Source organism: Eucalyptus grandis, chromosome 7 (genome assembly GCF_016545825.1).
Source record: "Eucalyptus grandis isolate ANBG69807.140 chromosome 7, ASM1654582v1, whole genome shotgun sequence".
Classification (NCBI taxonomy): Eukaryota; Viridiplantae; Streptophyta; class Magnoliopsida; order Myrtales; family Myrtaceae; genus Eucalyptus; species Eucalyptus grandis.
Genome location: NC_052618.1, coordinates 51,425,293 through 51,450,133, shown reverse-complemented (window position 1 = coordinate 51,450,133; position 24,841 = coordinate 51,425,293). Strand labels below are relative to the sequence as shown.

At 40.5% G+C, this 24,841-nt stretch overlaps 4 protein-coding genes across 6 annotated transcripts; 2 read left to right on the top strand and 2 right to left on the bottom strand.

Annotated features, from left to right (window-relative positions):
• The first annotated feature begins 155 nt into the window (after positions 1 to 155).
• LOC104454096 lies at positions 156 to 11,969 on the top strand. Of its 3 annotated transcripts, none has more exons than XM_039316831.1 (14): positions 156 to 179; positions 1,433 to 1,978; positions 2,212 to 2,455; positions 3,838 to 4,115; positions 4,326 to 5,111; positions 5,202 to 5,296; positions 6,079 to 6,141; positions 6,232 to 6,320; positions 7,347 to 7,970; positions 8,205 to 8,279; positions 8,460 to 8,530; positions 9,597 to 9,654; positions 10,750 to 10,981; positions 11,107 to 11,969. In XM_039316831.1, exons 2-14 carry the CDS (start codon positions 1,569 to 1,571, stop codon positions 11,730 to 11,732), a joined length of 3,651 nt encoding a protein of 1,216 aa, XP_039172765.1. In that variant the 5' UTR covers positions 156 to 179; positions 1,433 to 1,568; the 3' UTR covers positions 11,733 to 11,969. The 3 variants fall into 3 exon arrangements, with proteins under 3 accessions (XP_039172765.1, XP_010067133.2, XP_010067132.2); XM_010068831.3 differs by lacking the exon at positions 156 to 179 and adding an exon at positions 190 to 408 and having other exon boundaries at positions 2,212 to 2,428; XM_010068830.3 differs by lacking the exon at positions 156 to 179 and adding an exon at positions 190 to 408.
• Positions 11,970 to 15,166: 3,197 nt separating this feature from the next.
• Positions 15,167 to 17,368, bottom strand: LOC104454095 (40S ribosomal protein S25-2). The gene is made up of 4 exons (XM_010068829.3): positions 17,228 to 17,368; positions 16,945 to 17,019; positions 16,135 to 16,269; positions 15,167 to 15,559 (listed from the first exon to the last, which is right to left on the bottom strand). Exons 1-4 carry the CDS (start codon positions 17,228 to 17,230, stop codon positions 15,446 to 15,448), a joined length of 327 nt encoding a protein of 108 aa, XP_010067131.1. The 5' UTR covers positions 17,231 to 17,368; the 3' UTR covers positions 15,167 to 15,445.
• Positions 17,369 to 17,921: 553 nt separating this feature from the next.
• On the bottom strand, positions 17,922 to 22,415 carry LOC104454094 (ribonuclease H2 subunit A). Its single transcript, XM_010068827.3, has 9 exons — positions 22,077 to 22,415; positions 21,890 to 21,961; positions 20,690 to 20,813; positions 20,509 to 20,596; positions 19,434 to 19,571; positions 19,250 to 19,337; positions 19,011 to 19,131; positions 18,326 to 18,542; positions 17,922 to 18,236 (listed from the first exon to the last, which is right to left on the bottom strand). The coding sequence occupies exons 1-8, from the start codon at positions 22,159 to 22,161 to the stop codon at positions 18,368 to 18,370; spliced, it is 891 nt and encodes a 296-aa protein (XP_010067129.1). The 5' UTR covers positions 22,162 to 22,415; the 3' UTR covers positions 17,922 to 18,236; positions 18,326 to 18,367.
• Positions 22,416 to 23,281: 866 nt separating this feature from the next.
• LOC104454093 (uncharacterized protein At2g27730, mitochondrial-like) lies at positions 23,282 to 24,749 on the top strand. The gene is made up of 3 exons (XM_010068825.3): positions 23,282 to 23,466; positions 23,697 to 23,786; positions 24,423 to 24,749. The coding sequence occupies exons 1-3, from the start codon at positions 23,323 to 23,325 to the stop codon at positions 24,468 to 24,470; spliced, it is 282 nt and encodes a 93-aa protein (XP_010067127.2). The 5' UTR covers positions 23,282 to 23,322; the 3' UTR covers positions 24,471 to 24,749.
• Positions 24,750 to 24,841: the final 92 nt, after the last annotated feature.

The window sequence follows — 24,841 nt, the reverse complement described above, 5'->3', positions numbered from 1 at the left end:
AAAACACGCAGCAGGTCGACGCTCGCCCAAAGATCTCCGAATGGACGGCCCCGATTCCGCCTCCGAGGGAGCGGCCCCGACTTTCCGACGGCCCTGATTTCATCGCGCCCGCCGCCCCCCCCTGCCCGACGACCGACCCGCTCTAAATTCAGCGGGGCCCGCCCCCAATCACGCTCTCGGTCTCTCTCTTCTCTCCTTTCTCTCTCTACTTTCTCTCTCTACTTTCTCTCTCCTCCCTTTCTCGCTCTTCTCTCTTCTCTCTCGAATCTCCCCGACCGCAGCCCCTGAGCCAATCAGCTCCTCGCTCCTTCTCACTCTAGCGTCCGCGCGCTCTCTCTCTCTAGAAAACCCTCGGAATCCGGGCCGCCCTGGGGCTCGCCTGATCCCGCCCGCGATTGATCAATGCAGGTAATTCGCGCCCGCGATTCGAGCCCCCGCCGCTCGATTGCGCGGAATTCGGGTCCAATTCGGGCCTCTCTGATTCGGTCGTCGTCGTCGTCGTCCCTCCCCCGCCGCCGCCGCTTGCTCGATGCGCTTTTGGTCCGCTTTTTTTTTTTTTTGGCGTGCGCGTGTTTCTGCTTGTGGGTTTTTGGTCGCTGCAGCTGATGGAATTTGGTCTGTTGCTTGATTCGCTGAGTCAGTTGAGTTGTGGTGCTTCTGTGTGTGTGTGTGTTTTTTTTTTCCACTGATGGATGGGGTGGCGCATTTAGCAGGGGAAGGAAGTGCGACTTGTCTTTGCTTTTTGTTGCTGAGCTGCGAGACTTGATAGAAAATAGAGCGCGAGGGTTGCAAAATGATTCCTTTGGTGGGATAACGTCTGGTTGCTGTTATTGTTGTTGGTAGGAAAAAAAAATTGAACTTTCTGTAACCCGAAAAAAGGGGGATTTTTTGCTGAATTGAGAATGGTTGGGCGTCTTTTGCTGTATTTGCAGACATGGAGGGAGATTTTTGGTGCGGCAACTAATAACTACCTGGAGTAATTAATTGTTTTGATCTTCTAATTAACTTTTTTTTTTTGCTTTTTTATGTTTTAAAACTCGTGAATTTTTTTTTGAAGATTTGAAGTGTTCGGTATCGTATCTTAATTTGTATTGTATTTTAATTTCTAAAAGTAACAGTAAAGGCAGATTTAGAGGAAAAGCACAGGTCACTTTGAGCGCGTACTTATCGTACTTATCGTTTGGATAGTTCTAGCAATATGTTCATTCCTGCTCAATTCTGGTTTGCTTTTAGACATTTTCACTATTTTTTGGGATGCTTTTTTATTTGATTTTGGACATGCTCATTTAAGCAAATTATTTAGATAATACGGTGCTTTGATATGCTAGTCAAAAAAATGCACTGGGTGTTGATTCGGGGAGGCGCTGGTTTTTTATGTTGAAGAGTTGAGAATATTGGTAGTTTGAGCTGATTGTGGCTTATGCTCCTGCAGAAAATACCAAGCAAACTTGAAATAGGACATATGCGTATGCACTTCCAATCTCGGGTTACTTTGTAGGTTGGTAGTGAGGAAATATCTTCAGGGGACAATGTTATGTAGATATGAACTGTACTAGTCACTCACACTGATGTCAGCTCATCTAAGATTTGAATCAGCTTCGGCTGGTACAGATGAGTTGGCCATTGCTGGGGGCCATCTAAACGGAAACAGGGCAAGCCATTCTCGATCTAGTCTGGATAGGTCAGGTAGTTTCAGGGAGAGCAGTGAAAACAGGATGTTCAACACGTTGACTAGTCTTTCTGGGGAGAATTCTACACCAAATGGGGATGTCCTTACCATATCAGATTATCTAATGTTGGATCCTATTACAATGGGTGATCAGAAATACCAAAGATTGGGTGAGTTGCGGAGGATATTGGGAATTCCTTATGGAAGCAATGCTGAAGATAGCCCTTCTGGGGCTGGTGTAGCCAAAGGTGCAGTTGAGGAGCTAAAGCGCTTCAAATCAAGTATTTTGGAGACCACCCATAAGGCAAGGTAGTGTCTGTTCCACAATACCAGTTATCTTCATTGTCATTTTACCTTTGGATAGCTGCGCTCTAGAAAATTTGCTACAATGAGCACACCATTGCACTTGTCCACTCGAAAGTTAAGCATGTAACTTCTTAATGAGGACAGTTCATGCTTACATGCATCATTAATGTGTGGACACTCACATGCGCAAAGATCTTCATTGTATTTTCTGTTGAAACTGCTTTAATCTTGATCAGGAGGAGGGCAAAAAAGTTGGATGAGTCTTTATCCAAGTTAAACAAGTATAATCAAGTCTTGAATTCGAAAAAACATCAAAGGAATGGGACAACAGCTAATGAGAGATTAGGTGGGTCCAATTTGTCAAAGATGGCAAGTCAGAATCATCGAAATTCTTCGGAGCTCTTGACTCAAGGACTTGAAGATAGGAGTAAGCATGTTGTCCTGAATAAGCGAGTTCGTTCCTCAATGGCTGAACTTCGGGTTTGTATGAAAGATTTTGTTTTTAGAAGTTTGTAATTTTCCATGTAGACTTACTTTTTCCTTTCTTGCATTAAAATTTCATTTCTGGATATCTCTGTGTTCTAGCTCAACCTATATTTATTTGCCTACTCTTCACCATCTATCTATCAACTTGCACATGTCTTAAACTGTGTGAATGGTGCCTACTACAAACTTCAGTAGGGTATGCAAAGTATTCTCCTGCCTTTCATGTTTTGTTGACCCTTGTCCTATTATGATCGCGTATTTCTTGCATGGGCACTACAGGTAGGTTTCTTGAAATTTCGATTCTTATCATGTTTTTAAATCTAAAGATTTCAGATGTACAAAGAGAAGTCCATCTTATCTCATGGTGATATCGTTATTAAGACCTAAAAGGGAATAGATTGTCTGAGCAGGTGTGCTAGAAAGATGTAGCTGGACATATAATATTTATAAGACAATCTAAAGGGAGAAATGGTAACAATAGCAAATATTAAATGGGTATGTTGATATATTATCGAGAATCCAAGTATGGGATACATCAATGTCCAAATCTTTTGGTGGAAGTACATGTAATAGCAGATTTAGCTCTTAATCAATATGATATAAACCATTCAATTAAGCATTTTTAACTGATCCAGTATTGAATATCAGCATGTTGACCTATTTCTTCCCCTTTGAAGTCTTTTTGTATGGAGGCAATACGCCCTTGGTACCTTTTTTAATGGTATTCCGTTAACCTTTAAAAGAAAATGTTCCATCTTCTAGATTGACTGCAGCAACAAGTGATTATCATATGCTTATATTCCATGAAGAGAGTGGGTATGAGCTAAAGTTGGGGATAGCAGTTTCCGAAGATGCATTAGGAGGATTTACTTTTCAAATTCTTTCATGAATTTATCTATGGCCTATTTCTTATTTGCATAGTAACTTAGAATGTTACAAGTTTCACCTGATAAACTTTTGATTGGATCTGCACAAATCTCCGGGAGATAAATTCTTAGTTACTATGCTTTACTGTATGTGATCCTCCAGTGGCCTGTCTGTTAGAAAGAAGCACAAGTCTTCACACCTGTGTGCTTCTCATATATCTATGTTTGATGATGATTTAGATAATCTTGATGCTCATATGCATCAGAATGAATTCTGTGCAGATGATTCTGTTTTGTTTCTTTGTCATCCAATTAGTTAAAAGCTTGTATGTAAAGTTCCAAAAAGCCTCAATGAGAGGGACTGCATGGCGTTCTGCAATAGGGTTTGGTGCTAATTGATGCATACAATCTAGTGCTTTTTGCTTTTCGATTGAAAGATTGTATTAGAATTTCTTTGAGCATTATATGTTGCTTTATGTTTAGCTAACTCAATCCTTAATTGGTTTTCAGACGGACAGTCAGGGCCACACTCTAACAAAGCCGCCTGTGGTCACCGGAAAAGATCGAGATATGACCAGAAATGTGGTTGAAGGTTCTGATTCAGCTGAAGATAAGAATCATAGACTACCTGTTGGAGGGGAAGGATGGGATAAAAAAATGAAAAGGAGAAGATCTATAGGCTCGGGTTTTTCCAGACCTATGCTTATGGATGGGGAGACAAAGCGACCTATGTTCCAAAAAGTTAAAACTGAGCCCAGTTTGCAATCCTCTGATGCCCAGGGCTCCAGGTATCTCGTGATGTGATGGCATATTAAGCATCAATATATCTTACACTACGTCAGTTATAAAACTTGTTACTTGCTGATGTTTGTAGAGTATTCACAGGAAGAACAAATGATTGTATATCATTGTCTTCAGATTGTTATGTCCACTCCTAGGTTAAGATGGTTTCTCCAGAAATTTTAAGCTAGCCTACTGTTTTGGGCTGTATGTTGCAGATTAAGTGTCCGTGAAGAAACATCCACAGTGAGTCCTAGTCAGACGCCAAAAGCAAAAGGGTCGAGGGCTCCCCGAAGTGGCTCTGTCGTGGCAGCAAGCTCACCTACTAATTTTTCTCGATCGTCTGGAACTTTTGAAGCATGCGAACAGTCACCTAGTGCAAGCAAAGTTCATATGATTGGTGGCCCTACTAATAACCGTAAACGTCCTTTACCCACTGAGTCATCCTCCCCTCCTATGGCTCATTGGGGTGGCCATAGACAAAAAATAATTCGCAACAGAAGAGCAAATATTGTATCTCCTGTCTCAAACCATAATGAAATCCATCCACCCTCTGAAGGATGTGCCTTGGATCCTGGTTTGAAAATGAGTTCTGTGGAGACAACAAGTAGTGCCCCCCTGATCTCAAGGGGTTTAGCTAATGGAATCCAACAGCTGAAGGTGAAATTGGAGAATGTTTCATCACCAGCGAGGTTACCTGAAAATGATGAATCTGGCGGTAGTCAAAATCGTGAAAGTAGGATGAAGGAAAAGAGAGCCAGTGCTGTTGAAGTAGATGAGATAGGAGGCGGAACCATCCGGGGTGTTGGCTCATCAATTGTACTGCCAAAGAAAAATAAAGCAGTCCCTAAAGATGATGTGGGGGATGGTGTCCAAAGACAAGGAAGGAGTGGTAGGTGCTCATCATTTCCCAGAACTAACATTGCCTCAACAAACGAAAAGATAGATAATGCAGCTTCTAAGCCACTGAGAAGTGCTAAGCTTGGTTCTGAGAAAAATGGGAGGTCAGTCATTAAATTTACTTGCCAATTGATTTAAATTGTTCTTCGCGGGATGATTTCCTTCATGCATATGTGTGCTTTTTGTGATCTCAGCAAGACTGGACGTCCTCCATTAAAAAAGGTGTCTGATCGGAAGGCTTTTGCTCGGCATGGGAAGTCACCAGCTGGCAGTACACCGGATATATCTGGTACCTTTTCTTTTGAAAGAACAATTTTATGCTCGAGGTTTTTCTTGAGACCTCCCACACTGTCGGAGTTGTTGTCCCTTCTCAGTTAGGCATCATGCTGAAAGCAGCCTCCCAATGCTTCCTAATGCCTTTTGCAGATTTTCTAAATTTGGATTTAACTTCTAAAGCATGTTTGATGAAATAGGATTCTTAGCGACCTTTTATTCACTAGAAGGTTATAGTCTAATGATGACTCATCTATTAGGATTACTTGTGCTTTGCTAATTTCCATAGCTGGTTTCTCACATAAGTAATCTTGTGTGATTGTTTCCTACTTCAAGCGGAATAAGTCTTGGATTAGAATTTCCTTATAGTACACATATTTGTGAAAGTAGTTGCACTTGCAGTCTCCCATTTATAAGTTAATGGAAGTGATTGGGTTTTAGCAATTGGTTACTCGTGAAATTTGTTCAAGGTGAAGAACTTGTATTTTTCCAGGTTCTTTAAGAGGTTGTTTGGTTTTGCTCCAAAAGAACAAAAAAAAGATAACTTGCTTTCCATCCAGAATAAAAAACGAAGAAAATATTATGAGTTTTAAAATGTTATTAGAAAATTATATAGGGATATACACATCGATTTTTTGTATGTTTAAAAGGTTTCAGGCATTCTATTCTATGTAAAAGTGAAGTATGAAAGCCCTCGAAAAGGAAAGCATAAAGGAAATCCTAAAAAAACAACTGCAACAAGTTTTTAAATTTTCCTGAAACTTTGGGATTCTGATGTTTTTGCTTATCCCATTCTAGGTGGATCAGATGATGACCGCGAAGAACTCTTGGAAGCTGCAAAATTTGCTTCTCATGCCAACCGTATGTGGACTGCTATTTTGAGATTGATTATGGAATTTCATCGCGAATCCAATCTCTGTGCACTTATTATGAATTTCGGTTCTTTGATAGGTATAGTCCATTCTGGAGTATTCTGGAAAAGGATGGAATCATTTTTTTCCCCTGTCAGCTTGGAGGACATTTCTTATCTGAAGCAACAGGTAGTAACTTACAAGCTCTAAAGATGTGATAATGAGCTTGGATATTTTTCTTCCTAATAATCCTTTTATTCCAAATCCCAATTGTTTTTTTTTAATTATTAATTCTTCCTGTAAAAGCTATTTTGTATCAGATGAGATCCTTTGAGGAGTTACGTAAGAACTCTCTGGCAGCAATGCTATCCAGACAATGTTTAATAGTGAACAAAAGTACCAATTGAGAAAAAAATAAAATGTCTGATGCTACATCCTTTGTTTAAAGCATTTTTTATTATTCAGGTTACATATTTATTGCATTGGGTAAATTAAGTTGTTGTTTTACCATTTTCCTCAGTCTCTAGCTGGAAATTATATGCTACCGTTAGAAGGTTAAATCATAACACATGATTGAAATTTTTATATAGAGCTAAGAACATCATGGAACTGAAAAGGTTTTATTTATTTAATTTTTTTTTTTTTTTTTGGGGTGATGGTGCTGTCTTTAGGCAAATTAACTGTCATTTTGTAGATAACTATTTACAACGACATGACTACAACACGAGCATGCATAACATTTTCTACCAATTCTCTTGGGGCAGTGTGCAATTCCAGAACTTTGCATGTGAAGCTTGACTTGGGAAATCATTCTACTGATCCTAACTCCAGAAAAATCCAGTTTCTTAAAAATTGTAGAAGTTCCACTGCTTTTTCTGTCTCCCTGGTAGTGGGATAACTGACACTGGGGTTACTCTTCTCTTTTCCATTTCAAATACTTGTAGTTGCTTAGCAATTTTTCCCCTGGACTTGTTGTTTTGGCACGAATGTCAATAATTCTTTGCTCTTCAGGGTCCTTTGAGTTGACTTGAGTTCACAGATTGCGCAGAAACATACTTGAGTCTTCGAACTCCTGTGTTGTCATATCAAATATTTCTCAATTTTTTAAAGGTTTCACTCAGTTAAATTAAAACTGTGAAGTGGCAAAATTAGCTTGCAAATTTTGTTGTTTGGTTCTTTGATAAATACGTTACACCATTGTTTTCTCAAATGTAGAGTGATCTCGTGCTCGAAGAAAGTATGAAACCTCACAAACATGTTTTTGGTGAAAGAGATGATGGTATCCAATGTCAATATGGATCGGGAGAATCAGGTGCCAGTGATGATGTTATTCAACAAGTTGAAGACGAAGATGTTATATGTGGAAAGTTGAACCCAGGAGGGATGAATGTTCTTCCTCTGTACCAAAGATTATTGGCTTCTCTAATCATAGAAGAGGAAGCTACATTTGAAGAAGGTGGTGAAGGAAGAAGCTTGCTTTTTTCACACAACGAAGATGAAAATCCTGGGGCTAACTGCCTGGCTGTTGGAGTAAAATCAAGGAATGGAGATGATTCTGTCTATGAAAATGATGCCATGCATGAGCTCCAAACTCCCATGCAGTACAATGTTACAAATTATTCTGGTAATGGGAGTATCAGCAAAAGTATCCAGAGTGATCTTGACTTGATGCACAAAGAACAAGTATCGTGTGAGATATCCAAAAACGGTTTCCATGGCTCGGTAGCTGCATTCTCATGTGTTGCTGGCATTTCATATGCTGAACAATACATGCACATGTCCATAGAAAGTAAATTACTGGTGGAGCTGCACAGTGTTGGCCTATATCCCGAGAATGTGGTAAATTTTAGTTTATGAAGTGCTCAATCATAGTCTTATTTTCCTTAAGCTTATAAAAATATCTTCAACTAATGTTTCGATGCATGGAGCGATTTCCCTTTATGTGCTTCGCGAGAGGAAATGAAAAGGAGGGAGGCGGGGGGGGGGGGCAGGGAGAGATGCCTACCTCTGTTAGTATTCACATTCCGGACTTTATATACACTATTCCTTTTTCTGATTTGATGATTGTTGCAGCCTGATCTGGTGAATGGAGAGGATGAAGTTATCAATAATGATATCTCTGACCTAAAGAAGCAACTCTCCAAGCAGGTTATTATTCTTGCACTCCATTTATTTTAGATCAATATTGGTTTGTAAGACATCTATGGCATGTCTAATGGATAGGGCCTGTTCTTGCACTTTCATCAGATTTGAACTCTTTTCTGGCTTTTAGACTTTCAAATATGTTTCTCACAAATCACAGCCAAAATTTCAATGCTTAATGTTCAGGTTGGTGTAAAGAAAGTTCTCCTAGATAACTTACTCAAGGCAATTCCAGAAGGGAGTGCAGATGACAGACGGTAAGTTTGGAAATTTGCTTCTGCCTCTTTGGTGAGGATTATTGTTAATTTGTTCACTAATCAAGTGATGAAACCTTAAGAGACGTGAAGATCTAACAATGAAATTATCTGCTCTGTAAAGCTGAAACAAGGAGAACTTTCTAGTTTTCTTCCATTTGTAAAATTCATCTAAGATTGCATATGGCAATCCTCTAAAGCTTCTCAATAGTTGTATTTTAAGAAAACACACCAAGTTACAGCTACGCTTCTAAAAATAGCAAGCATTTGCTGGGTTATGATGCTTTATTATGCCCAAATGAAAGAGATTAAATTTACAAACCTAGAATAGTATGCGTCACACGTCAACAGGGGTTTTTGAAGTCCAGTTGGAGGGCTTGAGAGAGATGTATTTTCCTAGTGCTTGTTGAGAAGAAACAGTGGCCCTCTTATCATTGACGAAAGCTTCTTAAATTAATAGCTGCATACAAACCATGTGGATGGAGTCAAAAAAATTTCAAATAGTACGATTGATATGTGTATATACATACATGGACACAGTGATTGTAGGACTCTGCATATAAACGAGTGCCACTGCTTACAGTAGGCTGTAGAGACCTGTCCTTTTTATCTTTCAAATATTATTTATTGAACTGGAAGGTTGGAAGAACTTTGAGGATTTTTTTAAGGGTATAGATCACCTCAACCGAATAATAATAAATCTAACGAAAACGTTGTGCTTCTTACTTCAAGATAGTTTCAGGTAAAGTTGAGCCCCTTCATCGGCTCAATGCTGACTACTGGGAAGATAGTCACGGCCAGTGCAATTTGCCTATGTCTAACTAAAAATTGTTTGTACACTAAGACAATTATATCATTACCATATCAATCACTAAATATTTGTTGGCTTTTGTAATCTTAATAAAATGGAGATCATTATTGTCAATGTTTAAACTTGTCAACTCTTATGTTGTTTTTCCTAGTACAACAAAATTAAGATTATTGAGATTACAATTAGAACAAAGCTTTGCAATTGGGGATGAGTGTCTAGTTGTTTTTAATTAGTTGATAAATGTGTTTGATTTTCCAGGGATCTTGAGCACACTGCAATGCAAAGACTTGTTGAGATGGCTTACAGAAAACAGCTGGTGATTTTTCTGTTCCTCTTATTTTATTTTTCTTAAGAGTGACAATTATTCCATGCATTTTTTTGTTTCTCATTTCTAAGCTCGAGAGCTTGTAACTGTCACATTTGCTTGATATTTTGCTCATCCAGATGCTTCTGTTTTATCTAATTAATAAATTATCTGCACTGTGTTCAAGTTTTTCTAATGGGTTCAATAACATAGAAGTGGACAACTACTATGTGGAGAATATATCAGCAGATTTAATCAATCTCACAAACGAATGCCATGGTGGCAAAGTGGGAGGTTTCTTGTGCTTTTATGGTTACTACATTATGGTAATTAAAAGAAGTCAGTGGAGGCTTGTCTGTGGCGGACAAGTGAACGTGCTGCGGTTCTTTGATCTGAAATGACATCTAGCCACTGTTTGTTTCTTATAAATTAGAAAACCCATAGTTTTAGAAGGTCCATCGTCAGTGGTTATTCCATGGAATATCAAAGTTATTTGTCCATGATGTAAGGAGTTTTGGCATCAACAAGTGCCATCTGCCAGAGAATTAATTATGCCAACGTATAGTTTTCCATGGTTGCCAGGAAAAGTAGCAATCAGCACATTTCTGTGAAAGGAGAAAAATCTGCAATCATAGTAATAATAGTTTAATTCCACTGCTGGATTTTGCCATGCACTGGATGGTGCATTTCATTGAGTTTGATCACAGAAAATAACACTTTCAGCTTTTTGCAGAGTCACTGACTTTTTGCCTGAGTGAGGCATATAGATTTATCCTACCATTATATCTCACTTAGACACTGCATTAGTTTTATTTGGTGTATAAATACGCCATTAATGGAATAGGAATTTAAAATGCTCACCCTTTTATGAATGTAGTTTAAATATTGGCTATTAGTACAATAACACCTGCTATATTTGATCATGAATTGTGACTTTAACCCTGAGAATTTATCTTATGCTCAGTTATTATCAGCTCGATAGAGTGCATTAACGAAATATTAATTGTGATTATGTGATCGATTACGTAGGGACTGGGGTTTGAGTTGTTTTGGGTAGTTTACTTGATATTGCACCAAATGACATGCCACTTTGGATGGTATTGACAGGCGACTCGAGCAAAGATTGCTGCCTACAACGGGATCCCTAAGGTTCCAAAACATGCTGCAATGGCCTTCACTAAGAGGACTCTTGCTAGATGCAAGGAGTTTGAGGATAATGGCAAGAGTTGCTTTAGTGAGCCTACCCTCAGTGAAGTTCTGTTTGCTGCATCCCCTCGTGGTTGCGAAGAATCTATACAATGTGATAGTCTCCATTCTTCACCCGTGCCTGGGACATCAGGTCTCTCATTTTTCCTCTTACTTCGTTTGCCTTTTCTCTTTCCCTGTGAAAAGCACATTACTCATATAAATTGGCAACTTGTCCGAGCACTGTTCTCATTTTGTCCTTTTGGCACTCAACTGCAGGCTCCAATAGCAAGGTTAAGCAGTTTGATCTTCAGAATGATGATATTGGCCCAGGTTCTTGTGACAACAATAGAACTCTTTCACATTCCTCTGACCAGGCTTTCGGAAAAGCTGGACCATGGAACAGAGGCAAGAAGAAGGAACTGCGGCTTGATGATGTTGGTGCCATGAGAGTGGCATCAAGTCCTGCAAAAGGCAAGAGGAGTGAAAGGGACAGAGACCGAGAGATGGTCCTCAACAAAGGTGGCCGCCAGAATGCAGTCAGCGCCAAGGGTGAGCGTAAAGCAAAATCCAAGCCAAAACAAAGAACTGCTCAGCTGTCATCTTCAGGAAATGGATATATAAGCAAGTTCAATGAAATAATGCATCCTGTGAGCTCCTCAGCTCATGAATCTAATAAAGTCCTTACAATTAGCGCTGACAAGAAACACGAACTTGAAAAAACAAATGGCAACGGGCCGCCTGTTTTAAAGGAAAAGAATGAATCTGAAGACTTGGCAAACTTGGATCTGCTTGGAGAGTTAGATGTACCATCGTGGTTGAACTTCGAAGGGGATGGTTTACAAGATCACGATTCAATGGGCCTTGAAATACCCATGGATGACCTCTCCGATGTATTCCTATGACGACAGTGGCCTGTACATTCCTAGGGAACTTAGGTGTCCAGATAAACATAGAGCCACCATTGTTGGGGACCAACTTGTAATTTAAAAGCATGCCCCTGGCAAGTGGTGCTTGTAGTATAAGCATTCTTTCTGTATGTCAGCAAAAAATTTTCTGCAGAAGATCAGATCTTTGTTTATATCAACGATTCCCTTTCGAATGATTGATAATGAGATTTCATCCAAGTCTTTCCCGCAGTACATCCTTGCTGGTGTCCATCTCATTCTCTCTTTTGTAGAAGTGGCGGGTCATGTTGTTCTGATATTCTCCTTGTGTTTCCATCATTTTCCGTTCCCACAGAACATGTTGTAGGGCTGCACAAGCTGATCACGATCCTTCGGGGAAATGGGGATTTTGCATTTGGATTTTCCAATACGCAGTGCTATACCTAAAATGAAGTCAACGGTTTACTTGTTTGTGGATGTAATGAAGTCTTTCTGGTGGGTGCTTTTGTTGGGTGTCACTGCTAATCAGGGATGCTACTTGGTTTCTTTGACTGTTTTTATACATTGAAGATTGAGAAGATTGTCCACTTTGTCCTCAGCGCCCAGGAGTTTCATCATCTCTGTTTTCCCTGTCAGTGTTGTTGGCTTGTCGAATGATACAGAAATGTATTGTGATGACCTTACGCCTTTATGGTAATATCTCGGTCCATTCGAGTTAGTTCATGTAGGAAAGCTAGCTGCAATAGAGCAGAATAAAGTTTTTTTCCCATTAGTTAGCTAGCTGGTGTGCGGATGCTGGTGGAAAATTTGGTGCACTTGGGTGACCAAAGCATAAGCCGTAGAAACCCTCCTAAATAAAAACCAATTTCCAATGGTAGAATATTCCTAAACTTTCAACTTGAGGGCCACGCCAATTCATAGAGATTTAGCCCTTCATTGTTAATTTCAATTGCTTCCCGGAGGTTGGTTGTCCTAACCAGTGTCCTCTTGTCCGCGAGCCTCATCCTCTCATCTAATTAAACAAAAAGGAAAATTATCGGATGAAGTTTTTGAAATGTCGACTTCATTTGTTTTGTGGAAGATGATTAATTTGGAAAATATTTTTCTTCAAAAGATTGCTTATATCGCTTGTAAGAATGAATAAATGAAAGATATTTCTATCGTTCACGAAAATGTTTGAATATAAATTGTTATCGATGAAGAAAATATCTTTTATTGATTACTTATTTCAGGCAATGTAAACAATTATTTTTAAAATATTCAATTTCTGTGAAATTAAATAATCCTATAGAAAGAAATAGATGTAACTTCTTGGACATATAAGTAAAAAGGGAATGAATGATTTTTTCAGATCTATCCATGAATGATATTATTAAAGTGATGGAACTTACATATCCTAATTATGATGCTGCATTATCAGAAATACACGATATTTGAGATGATGATTTCTACAAATTCTATTTAAGACATGATGGATTGCCATTTAATTGGTATATCATTTATGTCGACCTCTATTTGCAATAACTTAATTGTCCTATTTGCTATCGGACAAGTCGCATGCTTTTCAAACGCTCATGTGTCCATAAAAGTATCATTTTAGATCTAGTCCGTGCATGGCACGGACGGTTCCCCATGCTTATAGTATATGTAGCCCCTCGCCTATTCTGAAGTCATCGTCAAAAACAGAACAAAAAGAAGAACACAGAGACTGAAATGAAGTACGTGAAGCTTCACAAGTGCGAGCTCCTTGAAGATCAATGGATGCCGTCTTCTGACGAGAACAGAGCGCGAGACGAAACCCGTCAGCACGGTCACGGTCGTCACGTGGCGAGACTCGCGGAAGCCATGCGAAAGGTCATCAACATGAGGGAGAAGGGTCGATCATCCCGGACCTCGAATTGTTCGAGTAAGCCAGATTTTCCGCGTGCACCGGAAGGTTTGTCGCGGACCTCAGATGGTAATTAACTCGTGAAGGGCTTCATCAGGTTTATGTCGACATATGTTCTCATATTTCCTGACGATCGAGTACGACGGATATCAATAAAAGATATGTAGCTTGCTACTTTGTAAAATAGAACGTATTGCTATCGGTTCGCTCTCGGTCGAGTGGCAATCGAGTTGAAGTTGATAAACAAGTCAACTGCGATTGGATTAGAGGTAAGCAAAGCAGACGAAAACTGGGAATAATCCTGGGATCACAAGAACCTGAAAATCTACTGCATGCATAGTTGTTCAGACGACGCAGCGGACAGAGAACCCGAGGACGTTAATCCAATGAAACGAGTCTTTACGGTAAGTTCCTCTCGATTCTTTCTTATCTACTACGCGTTCTCTTTTCGAAGAAGGGATCGGTTGTATCGAACCTTTAGCTCTGGAAAACTACTCCTTTGAAACTACAAAAGCTGGAATTTTGACGGTTGAAAATGAAGACAATATACAAGGTTTATGACTCAGTTAAACATGAACTGGCAGTTCCAGAAAAGTAGATGGAGAAACAGAGCATGCAACCGGACATGATTCTGCTGTCATCATGGTAAACCTTAAACATGAAAAGAACATAGCGTATAAAGTCCTTCTTTAGACATGGCAAGGCCGCAAGAGCATATGTTTGCATACTCGAATTTATCGGACCGCTTTCGACTCATTGCCCGGTTTCAATTTCTACATGCGTTTTCGAGTCAGCTTATTTTCGACCTTCCGATAGGGTCAAGGGAAATGCACGTTGCAGCCACTTGGTTTTCTTTTAGGGCTGGTTCAATGCAAAAATCGTTCTCTGAAATTACTGGATCGATCATGAACCTATTGCGGACAACGTTGCTTATGCGAACCTCATCATCGCCCTCTTGTTATTCCACAGCAAGACCCGCGATGGGCTTCAACAGAACGATTTCAAAGCCACAGACGTCGCCTGTCATATTCAGCTCTCTTGTGGTATGGTTTTAGTAATCCGAATTCAAAGCATCAACCAACGATACATATTTAACTCTAACAATCATCCTGATCGATGATTAGATACCTGGTGGTATAATGAAATGCATCTTATATACGATTCATTATTCAATAATGCACTTCACGAATGCACCTCTCTGGAAGAACTTCACAAGCTCTCTGGTACTCCCTACAAGATTTTGTCTCCTGACGAGATCGAGTCATCATGATTAAGCTACATACGTTGCGTTTATTCAGACAGGATCTAGCTTCCAGTAGTTATATTTAAACCCATCCGCATCCTAAGTTCGCATGTGGTGTATGTTTACCTTCTTTAACTAAAGGATGTTTGTTAGGTGTAGGCATTCGACTGGTAAAAAGCTAACGCATGTCACATCTGCAGGTAAGATGATAAAGTGGTTTAACAACGTAACAGATAGCCACCGAACCCTTCATGATGCATGTAATGGAACAAGATCTCCAATCCATGGCTTCGTGATGCATCATCCAGCTGAAACAAGAAACAATTGAAACACGGTTTCTCTTGACCAGTTGTAATAGCCGAATGTGGCGGAGATACCTCAAATTAGAGGTTCGAATGGCTGATAGAATATCATTCCAGCACAGGAAAACGAAATAATAATCGACCAACCCCCTAACTAAAATCAAGAACTCAAATGTACGCTACTGAAGCAACAATCAAAAACTTCAATGCAAAAAGCAAAACTGGTTCACCCTCGGCTAGCCCCACTAATTGGAAGCTAAAAGTCAAAACATGAAACTTTCAAGGCAATGTTTCTATATTAGGTGTTGGTAGCCCTTGTGTAGATCTGTTGGCTGGCGTGAGCACTAATCATCCTAATAAGACCTCTGGCCATTAAGTCCTTGATTGCTCTACGTGCCAGTGAACCATTGACCTGTAACACAACAAATGCCAGGACATGAGATATTAATGACTAAAGTTTTACATGTAACATACACTTCAGATGTTCATCATGGCACGTGATCCATCAGCATGAGAACAAGAACTAGTCATGGTCTCACTGGCTGTAACCAACGATTGCAACAAACAAAAGCAAGGAGCAACATATCTAAAGGAGAGAAGTGATGATAGTAAGGAGAAGGAAGAGAATTCAACCCCTAATGACTAAGCCTCCACAAGGAGAAACATTAAGCTAAAGAGTAGAAAAGATTCCGTTGCAGACAACCACGCCAACAAAAGGGTATGGCACAAACGACTTGAGTGGAACTTGCACTTAAGTGTATCAAGCAACTGCAGGGCTCACTACCAACGACAAAAACTTACTGCTACAAATGCCCAATGTAATCCTAGAATATCATATAAACTTAACAGAGGAAAGCCGTTTTCCCAAGCCACTGAGCAACGAATCAAAGCAGCCGTGGCACAAAAAGCATTTTATTTTACTACCTTAACGAAAGATGCAGAGGGAAATGAGGCATAGATTAAACGAGTGAGCTGATGTAAGCATACCCTCAATCTGTCGGATAAGATGGAAGGAGTGATGAGCTTGTACTTGGGAACTTCACTGACAAGTTTGTCATATGTTCCCTGATCAAAGAGCACCATGTTGTTTACCTTTTCCTTTTGCTTTCCTTTGCTCCATTTCTGCACAAAATGATCTTAAAAGGTTACACAAAGACATCCAGTAACAACTTCAACCCGAAGCTGAAGCCAAACTACATAAAGACACAGAAACATATATAGAAAGAACTCTCAACACCTTACAGAAATAAAGTAAATTCATCCATCATAATCGAAATGTAAGGCATCCAGTAAAGCCCCAGATATTCTATGCTCAACTAGCAGAACCTATCTTCGCTTTGCCATGAAAGTGATCAGCCTTGCACTTTGATTAACAATATAAGAGCTAAAAACTAAAGTCATTGATTAGATTTGCAGATATAACAGAGGCCCCTAGAATGCAGAACTGGTCCAACCTCACTGCTCACCCAACCAGAACAAACATCAGACATTCCTCCTCTCGCCCAGCAGTGAACTAAACAACTTAAATGCCGAGTGCGGCATACAAGACACGCTCTCGCAGTCAAATGACATCGAAAGGTCGGTCCATTAACCGAATCAAGAGGCGACGACGATAGTTAGGACAACACACACGACGAGCTCCTTCAGAGAAAAAAGCAACACAAAGCCAATTCATCCCACACTCAAACCACAGGCACCAATTGCGCACAGCAGAAAGCTCCAAAAACACAGCCTAAACGAATGAGCTCCGAACGCGAATACCAGATAGATAGAACCAAAGAAAGAAAGAAAATTCACCTTCTTTTTCTGTTTCCCTCCGCCGGATTTAGCTGGCTTCGACGACGGGGGAGGAGCCTTCTCCTTCTTCGGCGCCTACCCAAAAAAAAAGAAAAAAGAACCCATTAACCCAACAACATCAGCGAACGCATCGAACCAAAGACCACGAGCCGATCGCGCACGGAGAAGGAAAACGACTCGGCACGTCAGAAAATCGATATGAACTCAGACGAGCTACTCTTTTTTCCCCCGCGACGAATGCTTCGACGTCGGAAACTCATGCATTACGAAGAACGGATCTTACCATGATGAACCGGGGCTGGTTTCTCGGGTCGAGATCGGAGGGAAACGCGCGGCGGGAGCTCTCGGCGGTGATGGCAGGGAGGAAGAAGGGGCCGGTGATTTTCTCATTTTATACGGGGGAAAGGTGGGAGAAGACTAGGGTTTCCGCGGGACGGGCAAGCGGGCTGGGCCTGACATTTTGGGCCGAGTTTTTGGGCCCATCTATGAGTACTCGGCCCAACATGCCTCTTTTAAGCTCCGTGGACTGGGCCTAGGCATATGTTATTCTCTTGTCCAGTGGGCCGCGGCCTAATGCCCGGGGATTATGCCGTGCTCGATCCGACGGCTGACGGTTCTCAAGGAATTGCTGATGGCTTGCTAGGTTATGCTCGCCTTGAAGATTGGGAGAGCTAATCAAATTCAGCTTACCAAAAATGGGACTTAAATCTACAACAACACCTTATAATATCTGTCTCTCAAGAAAATAGATTTGCAAAACATTACAAATGCATAAGCTGAAGAAATATTTATTTTTCTTCCTTTTTTTTTTTTTTTTATTATAATAGGCTGAAGAATTTAAGAAACACAATTCTACAAGCATTCTAGCTTAGAGATTGTCTACCAAATGAAGAGGCCATAAGGATATTCAATTTCTTTGAGAAAGCTTGCTGAGTTTGATTTTGATGTCCTGCCATCAAATTTCCAAAGTGGGAAGCTGCAGAAATAAAGCGGTGCTCAATTCCATCAAAATCTCAATCCCAGTACAACAACCACGACTGTTAATGTGCTCAGGACACCGTTGAACACCACTAGGTCCCCTGGAGATCCCAATCATAAGTGTTACACTGCCCATTCCTGTTCGAGGCAAATCGGGTTTTAGCTTAGAACGCTAATCTGCTGAATTTCCAGGAAAAAGAATTGACCCTTCAAGCTACAGTTGAATAAGGATCCAAGAATTTCCCCAAGAGTTCATTCTTGGCGCAAGGAATGAAGCTCCCAGAATTCTGAACTTGACGAGGCATGACTCCTTGCTGCTAGAGAGAAAGAACCGCATTGTTTAGTAATCAAGGCTTTCTTACTCCTTAAGTTGACTCGCTGCTGAAAAATAAAGATATCTAACCAAAGGAACCTCCGTCGTCCTCACGATAGTCACCAGCCTTCCTCAGAAGTGAGTGACTTGCTGAAGCTTTCGGCTTTGAAAGAATTTGCAGCGACCTCTGCCACTTGATTCTGTCTCTTCTATCTTCCTCTTCGATGTAAAACCGAGACTGCTCAGTTTCACCTGTCTCTTGCCACTACTTCCATCAAAATCATCTTCATCCACTTGATCAGATTCCCTACAGGGGGATGAAACATGACAGTGAGCATCGTGACTTTGCATTTCCATTTTCATGGTTCTGAAGAGGAAGGGAAAATGTCATGCTTAGAGGTTTTCATAAGTGCAGTTACTTAACTAACAGACAAGACTGAATAACTAAGTCCTACAGAAATACTGCCAAAAAACAAGAACAGCTACTTAAGTCTTATTTAATTGGATGGAGTCAGCAGTATGGATCGCTGCTGTGGGAGTCAAGTGTTGTACAAGAAATAAGCTTTAACAAATTTATCCAATTACGATGGTCCTACTGGTCTTAAAAATTGGGCAGTCTTAAAAAATTGGGCACCCACCCCAAATCAACAGTAATTTTGCAAATATTCAGAATTGCAGTTGTTCAGTGGTTTCAGAAAGGAAACAGTGCATAGCAGCAGATCCAGACCAATAGATGTGTACGGAATTGATGAGAGAGTCTAGAAAAAAGACTCACCATGCGACTTCAACAAAGTCCTTGTAGTATGCTGTGCATGTACCCCAACTGAAGCGGACGAGACTTGGGAACCCAAAAACCGAGTGTTTATGTTGTTCCAACCATGCCTTTGTTTCGGGGTCTGCGACAAACCAACCACAAGCAGATCTCTCAGAGAAGTCCATCTTGAGCATGAAGTTTTGGAGAAGTACAGACATGTCATATTTAGATCAGTAAAGAAAGCCTGCATTTCTTTTTACCTCCTGGATATCCAGAACCGAACTCCTTATGCATGTTTTCAGCTGTTTCCTCAAGCACCCATCCACGCAAAGCTCTGTCTCTTGTGACCTTCATGTATTAAAAGAAAAAAAGGAGTAATGATGCATCAAACGGCTTGAGATGAGTCTTGATTTGACAAACTGTAACATAGATTAAGTTACTCACTTTTGCGACTATGCTTGCTCCACTAACCACTGGATAAAGACTATCGGCCTTCTTTGCAACCACAAATTTGACCCCTGGAAATCTTTCAGAAAGCTTTACTCTATACTTTTCAGCATCTCCAACGGTATCCACATAAACCTGAAAGCATGCAGTTATAAGCTTCATGAAAACGTCACATCATGGTCACATTTAGTTGCTTCTAACCAGTTTTAAGCTACCATGCTTGGAAGGATCTGATTTCCCACTAGTGAAGTGAGGTCTATTGAGTGCCTGGGCTTCTACTTCACTAAGAACCTATGACCGTTGCTTAGAAGCATTCAAAGCAAAAGCCACCAAAAAGAACAGCACTTTTACACTCTCAAACACTGTGTGGCATTTTTTCCTTAAGCAAGTTTTTAAGTAAAGGTCAAGTATAAGCTTAACATTTGGTGGTCTGGAGCCAGTGGGGTGATTTTGAAATACATCTGGAGAACCACCTAGATAAAGTTTCGCAATTCACAAGCTAATTTCTCCCTGTCAATGAACATTTCGTGTTCAGTTGCAACTTGTAATTATATTAAGCAAAGAAGCAGAACAGTGCCTATACTTTTACTAGAAGTTTGTTCCTGGATAATTGTCACGTGACGATGGTTGCTAAGGACTGATGGTGGAACATCTCTCAGTCATTATTGGAAACACATGTATAAGAAGGAAATCAAGGCAAGGGAGCATACATTCTGGTGTTATCAAAATTAAGGGAAAATGGAGAAAGACGCTCCACAAAGCATAAAAACCCACACAACTAGCTCTGTGTACGAATTTGCAAACTAATCTGAAAAACTACAGTTATATCCTTTCCCAGTAGAATCATGAATTGCTGGTGTCTTTCTAGATGCTTCTTTTTATTTCTGTCTTTGTATTTTCCCACTTATTCTCTCTTTAGTCCTCAACTCCTCATAACAAATGATTTGGCCTGACTGATGACTTTCAGATTCTGCTGTCCAGATCATCAGATGCTCATCAACCTTTAAATCAATAAGGACTGATAACCATTAGCACGGTAACATTGGAAGCAAAAAGCTTCTAAAGGATTTACCTCAGTTAGAAGAACACCCATATTGAGCACCCTGGAGACAAGTCCCATTGCAGAGTCATGTGATATTACATTGAGATTGATTTTATTTCTGCCACAGATCAAAAGGTTCAGGTCCCTCGTAGATAGCAGATTGGTATGAAAGAGAATAAATAAATCAGATACATATGCATATGCTGCTTACTTCCTCAGCATTTTAGATGAAAGCTCTCGTGGGTCTATGACATCAACAGCCCAGCCAATTGATTCATTAGCCTTTAGATTTTCAAATAATTCTTCCCTCTTTTCTTCTTTTAATGTCTTCGAATCTGCAGGTATACCAAAAAGAATTGTCAACCAGTTAAATTAGAAACTGTCATGCTAAAGAACCTTTTCGATTATTTGTGACTAAGTAATTTCAGAAATGTATCAGATAATAAAGTATTCATGAGATATCTGTTTTTACGATTTGCATAAAAGCATAGTCCAGATGGAATAAGCATTTCATAGAGCTAAAAGTCTCTGCACCAAATGTTGAAAACTTATTTCATGGTCAAAGTTCAACAACCAGTACCTAGAAGTTCACTCAGCCAGTACTGAACCATCAAGTTTCTCAGGCAATAATACAAAAAAGATAGAAAAAGTGGAGAAGTTCAATGAACATGAAATTAGGAATTTTTACTATCAAAGTTAAGATAGTACAAACTAAGAATTTTGTCATCAGAATGAACTAATAAGCTATACAGAAAGCAAAGCATGAAACACCTGCAACTAAAATTGAGGAAAAAAAGAATGTAAAATGCGTTCTTCATATTCTAAGAAATTCAAATGTAGGCAATGCCTAAACAATTTCAAACATCCATATATCTTTCCCTGGTGAAGAGTGATCTTGCCCTCATGTTTCTTACTTATAAAAGTCAAGTTGTCAACATTACAAAGAAAATCTTCTTGATCCGGTCTTTCAAAAATCTCAACTAAATCCAACCCGATAAACCACCAACGAGAGAACTCTCACGTATCTGGACAAGAAAGATGAAAAAAAGAAAATGAAGCAATGGTATTCACCTATGTGGGCTTAACGAAAAATCGATGAGACGTCGAGTTACTTAGACTGAAGCTGACCACCTCAGTTACAAAATTCGAAAAATCATGTCGTCCACTTTACCGTATAAACGATTTTTCAACCAGATGATAGATTAATCAGACAAAAAAAAGAGAGCAGAAAAAGAGAAACTTTCCCTCTCCCCAAACCCATGATTTTCAAAATATTCGTACAGAGATCAAAACAATAAGAGAAAAACAAGCTCATTCTATATCAACCATTTCACACCACGGCACGATGCCTGCACCAGGCAAAGCAGAAGAGCAATGACAAAAAGGAAGCATTCCAAGCGATCGACATTACCTGCGAAGTTCAGAGTGGAGAGCGTCTTCTGGTACGACCGAGCGCAGTACAAGCACCCGTACACCATGGGACCTGTCGACGCAACGCGTCAGCACAGAAAACAAAGCACCAGACCATCGGGCACGGCATCGAACCGAAGCCACAGAACATTTACAAAGAACAGAAACAAGAACGAGCGAAAGCGAACCAAGAACAGGGCCGCGACCCGCTTCGTCGATGCCCATGATGCAAGGCTTCGAAGCCCATGCCGGCAGCGCAGCTTCGGATCCCATGCTCCCGCTTCCGGCGCCGCCTCCCCCCCTCCTTCCCGCCAGAAACGAGCTCACGACTTCTCGGAGAGCGCGATGATGGAACGAAAAAGTTAGCTCCTTTGCTGCTTTCCCCTGTCGTGTTCTGCCTCGGATCCGGTTCGGGGAGAAAGCTAATTGGGTCGGAAAATGGAGATCTGTTTGGGATGGGCCGGACCCATAACAGAAGAGGCCCAAACGATATTTACACGCGACGCCCTGCGATTTCGACCGGTTTGCATTTTCCGCCCCTCCCCAAGTTCTCCCTTATCCGGATAACGGGATAAGGGCAAAACTATTTTATATAATTTAGGGTTAATATCTTAAAAAACCATAAACTGGTATATTTGTGACAAATTTACCCCAAACTATTTTTTTGACCACCAAAAACCCCAAACCGGTATACCTTTGACAAATTTACCCAAAACCTTTACACTTGTGACAAATTTACCTTATGTCGGTTTCGTTAAATTTTATTCACAAATTATTATGTTAAATGACACGTGATAGTTAACCGGTATACCAATTTAGGATTTTACGCTCCGTTTGTCACGGTTTACAATTTTTATGATTTTTTTGTGGTATTAATTCAATTTAACAGATGGTATATTTGTCACAAATTTACTGGTTTAGAGTTTTTGCGAATCAAATAAATTAGTTTGGGGTAAATTTGTCGTATAAATGTATTAAAATTTTATAGTCGTTCGATAAATTTGTCACAATTTCACAAGTTTGGGAGTTTTTCATGTTCAAAAATAGTTTAGGATAAATTTGTCTGAAGTCTGTGCACCAACTTGGAGTTTTTCAATTTATTAACCCAATATTTACCCCCAAATAAAACTAACACAGTTCGCCTTTTTCGTTCCTATCCGCTCAGCCGAATTGACCAAAAACCCCCCAGCGCCAACGAAAGCGGAACCGTGTCCCGGGGAGGGTAACACCGTACTTTCACAGACGGTCGCGGGATTTCCTGCAGCGCCGCCGCCGCCTGGAAGTTCGCTCCCGGTTTCTAGAGAAATCGCTTTCGGTTGACGACCCGGATCCGACCCGATATCTGAGACAGAGATATATTCTACTGCGTTCGGGAGAATTCGCCTTGGGCAGCACGCAGAGCAGAGGCTGAAACTGAGAAGGAGTCGACGTACAATGGCGATGAGAGCGGCGGCGGCGAGGCGGGCGAACTTGACTCGGTTCATGGACTCATCGCGAGGGGCGGCTCGGTACATGAGCTCCGGCCAGGGAAGGATCCTGAGCGAGGAGGAACGCGCTGCTGAGAACGTCTACATCCAGGTCCTTTTTCCACCATCTTTGTATCTCGAGCTTGAGTTGTCGCCGGTTGTGGTCGATGAATGATTCCGCCGCTAGCATTTGGATCGTGGGTCGTCCAGCGATTTCCCTTCTTGAATGCAAAATCCTTTCTTTTTTTTTTTTTTTTTTTTTTGCCGCTGACATGTGTGTTGCTCCGGCTCTGGCTCTGGCTCTGATGAATTTCTTCTTGTTGTTATTGTTGATGTCTGAAGAAAATGGAGAGGGAGAGGTTGGAGAAGCAGAGGAGGAAGGCGGAGAAAGAGAAGGCGGAGAAGGAGAAAGAGAAAGAGGCTGCTGAGCAGGTAACATGTCTCAACATCCTTGGCGCCTTTCTGTTCTACAGACACGAGCAAAAATGAAGAAACAAAGATAAAAAAAGAACAGAGAGAGAGAGTCGATAGGAATTGTCCATTATATTCAACCTGGGTTTTGGCCGCATGTCCGGTGGGATTGAGATGCAATATTTTGTGGTCAGTCGAGTGAAATATAAGATTGTGTTCTCTTTCTGTTGGCTACTTGATGTTGATAGGCCTGAAGCTGCTGATATTCATCTGTATCGGAGGAGATAGGTCTCGAAGTTGGAGGTCCTTGTTAGAATCGAGTCTAGACCCACATCAAATTCACATCATGAGTCTCTATAGGTCATCCAGTCGGTGTGAGTTTTGGCTATCTTGTCGTGAATATAGAACAGTTTGCAAATTGGATTCAGGAGATGGATTGTTGTTTGATCACGAATCGGACCGACTCATGACCAGATTGAACACTTACTTGCACTGTTGCACATACCCCATCCACACCTTGAAGTCCAGTAAGTTAGTAGATGACTCAAATGGAATCATATAATTCAAACCATTTGGATGATGCAAACCCGAACCCTGTTTTCATCGCCAACAGTGCTCTATGGTGCATAAGATAGTTATAATTTCTCTTATCTGCAGAAACCTGAAGGGCTCAGACTGCTTGAGAGGTCAAGCGTCAACTACTGAAGAAGCAAGGATGTTCGCAGGCGAATAGTAGTAAGTATGCAAATAAACTCCTCCCAGGAGTCGCTTCTTGTACAGAATAATCCTCTTGTTAATATCTGATCTGGTCTACCAACAGTGATGCTGGCTATTAATAATAACTATGCAAATAAACTCCTCCCAGGAGTGGCTTCTTGTACAGAATAATGGTCTTGTTAATATCTGATCTGGTCTACTGACAGTGATGCTATTTTTTTGTGAGCTTCTAGTACTTAAAGCTGGTTCTTGGTCCGTTTCCTTTTGCTTCTCTTGGAAAATCACACATCTGGAATCAGTATTGCATCCCTTTATTTCGTCTTTATGTTGGAAGAGTTTTTTTTTATATGCTTCTTGCT

Excerpts from the sequence above, each read along its gene's own strand:
- LOC104454093 (XM_010068825.3), top strand. The coding sequence starts at position 23,323 with ATGGCGATGAGAGCGGCGGCGGCGAGGCGGGCGAACTTGACTCGGTTC. Across the intron at positions 23,467-23,696 it reads CTGAGAACGTCTACATCCAG|AAAATGGAGAGGGAGAGGTT; the intron begins GTCCTTTTTCCA and ends TGATGTCTGAAG. Across the intron at positions 23,787-24,422 it reads AGAAAGAGGCTGCTGAGCAG|AAACCTGAAGGGCTCAGACT; the intron begins GTAACATGTCTC and ends TCTTATCTGCAG.
- LOC104454096 (XM_039316831.1), top strand. The coding sequence starts at position 1,569 with ATGTCAGCTCATCTAAGATTTGAATCAGCTTCGGCTGGTACAGATGAG. Across the intron at positions 2,456-3,837 it reads CCTCAATGGCTGAACTTCGG|ACGGACAGTCAGGGCCACAC; the intron begins GTTTGTATGAAA and ends ATTGGTTTTCAG. Across the intron at positions 9,655-10,749 it reads TGGCTTACAGAAAACAGCTG|GCGACTCGAGCAAAGATTGC; the intron begins GTGATTTTTCTG and ends TGGTATTGACAG.
- LOC104454094 (XM_010068827.3), bottom strand. The coding sequence starts at position 22,161 with ATGGGATCCGAAGCTGCGCTGCCGGCATGGGCTTCGAAGCCTTGCATC. Across the intron at positions 19,338-19,433 it reads GAGCAAGCATAGTCGCAAAA|GTCACAAGAGACAGAGCTTT; the intron begins GTGAGTAACTTA and ends TAATACATGAAG. Across the intron at positions 18,543-19,010 it reads GACTTTGTTGAAGTCGCATG|GGAATCTGATCAAGTGGATG; the intron begins GTGAGTCTTTTT and ends ATCCCCCTGTAG.
- LOC104454095 (XM_010068829.3), bottom strand. Across the intron at positions 16,270-16,944 it reads GAGGGAAACAGAAAAAGAAG|AAATGGAGCAAAGGAAAGCA; the intron begins GTGAATTTTCTT and ends CATTTTGTGCAG. Across the intron at positions 15,560-16,134 it reads TCTTATCCGACAGATTGAGG|GTCAATGGTTCACTGGCACG; the intron begins GTATGCTTACAT and ends GTTGTGTTACAG.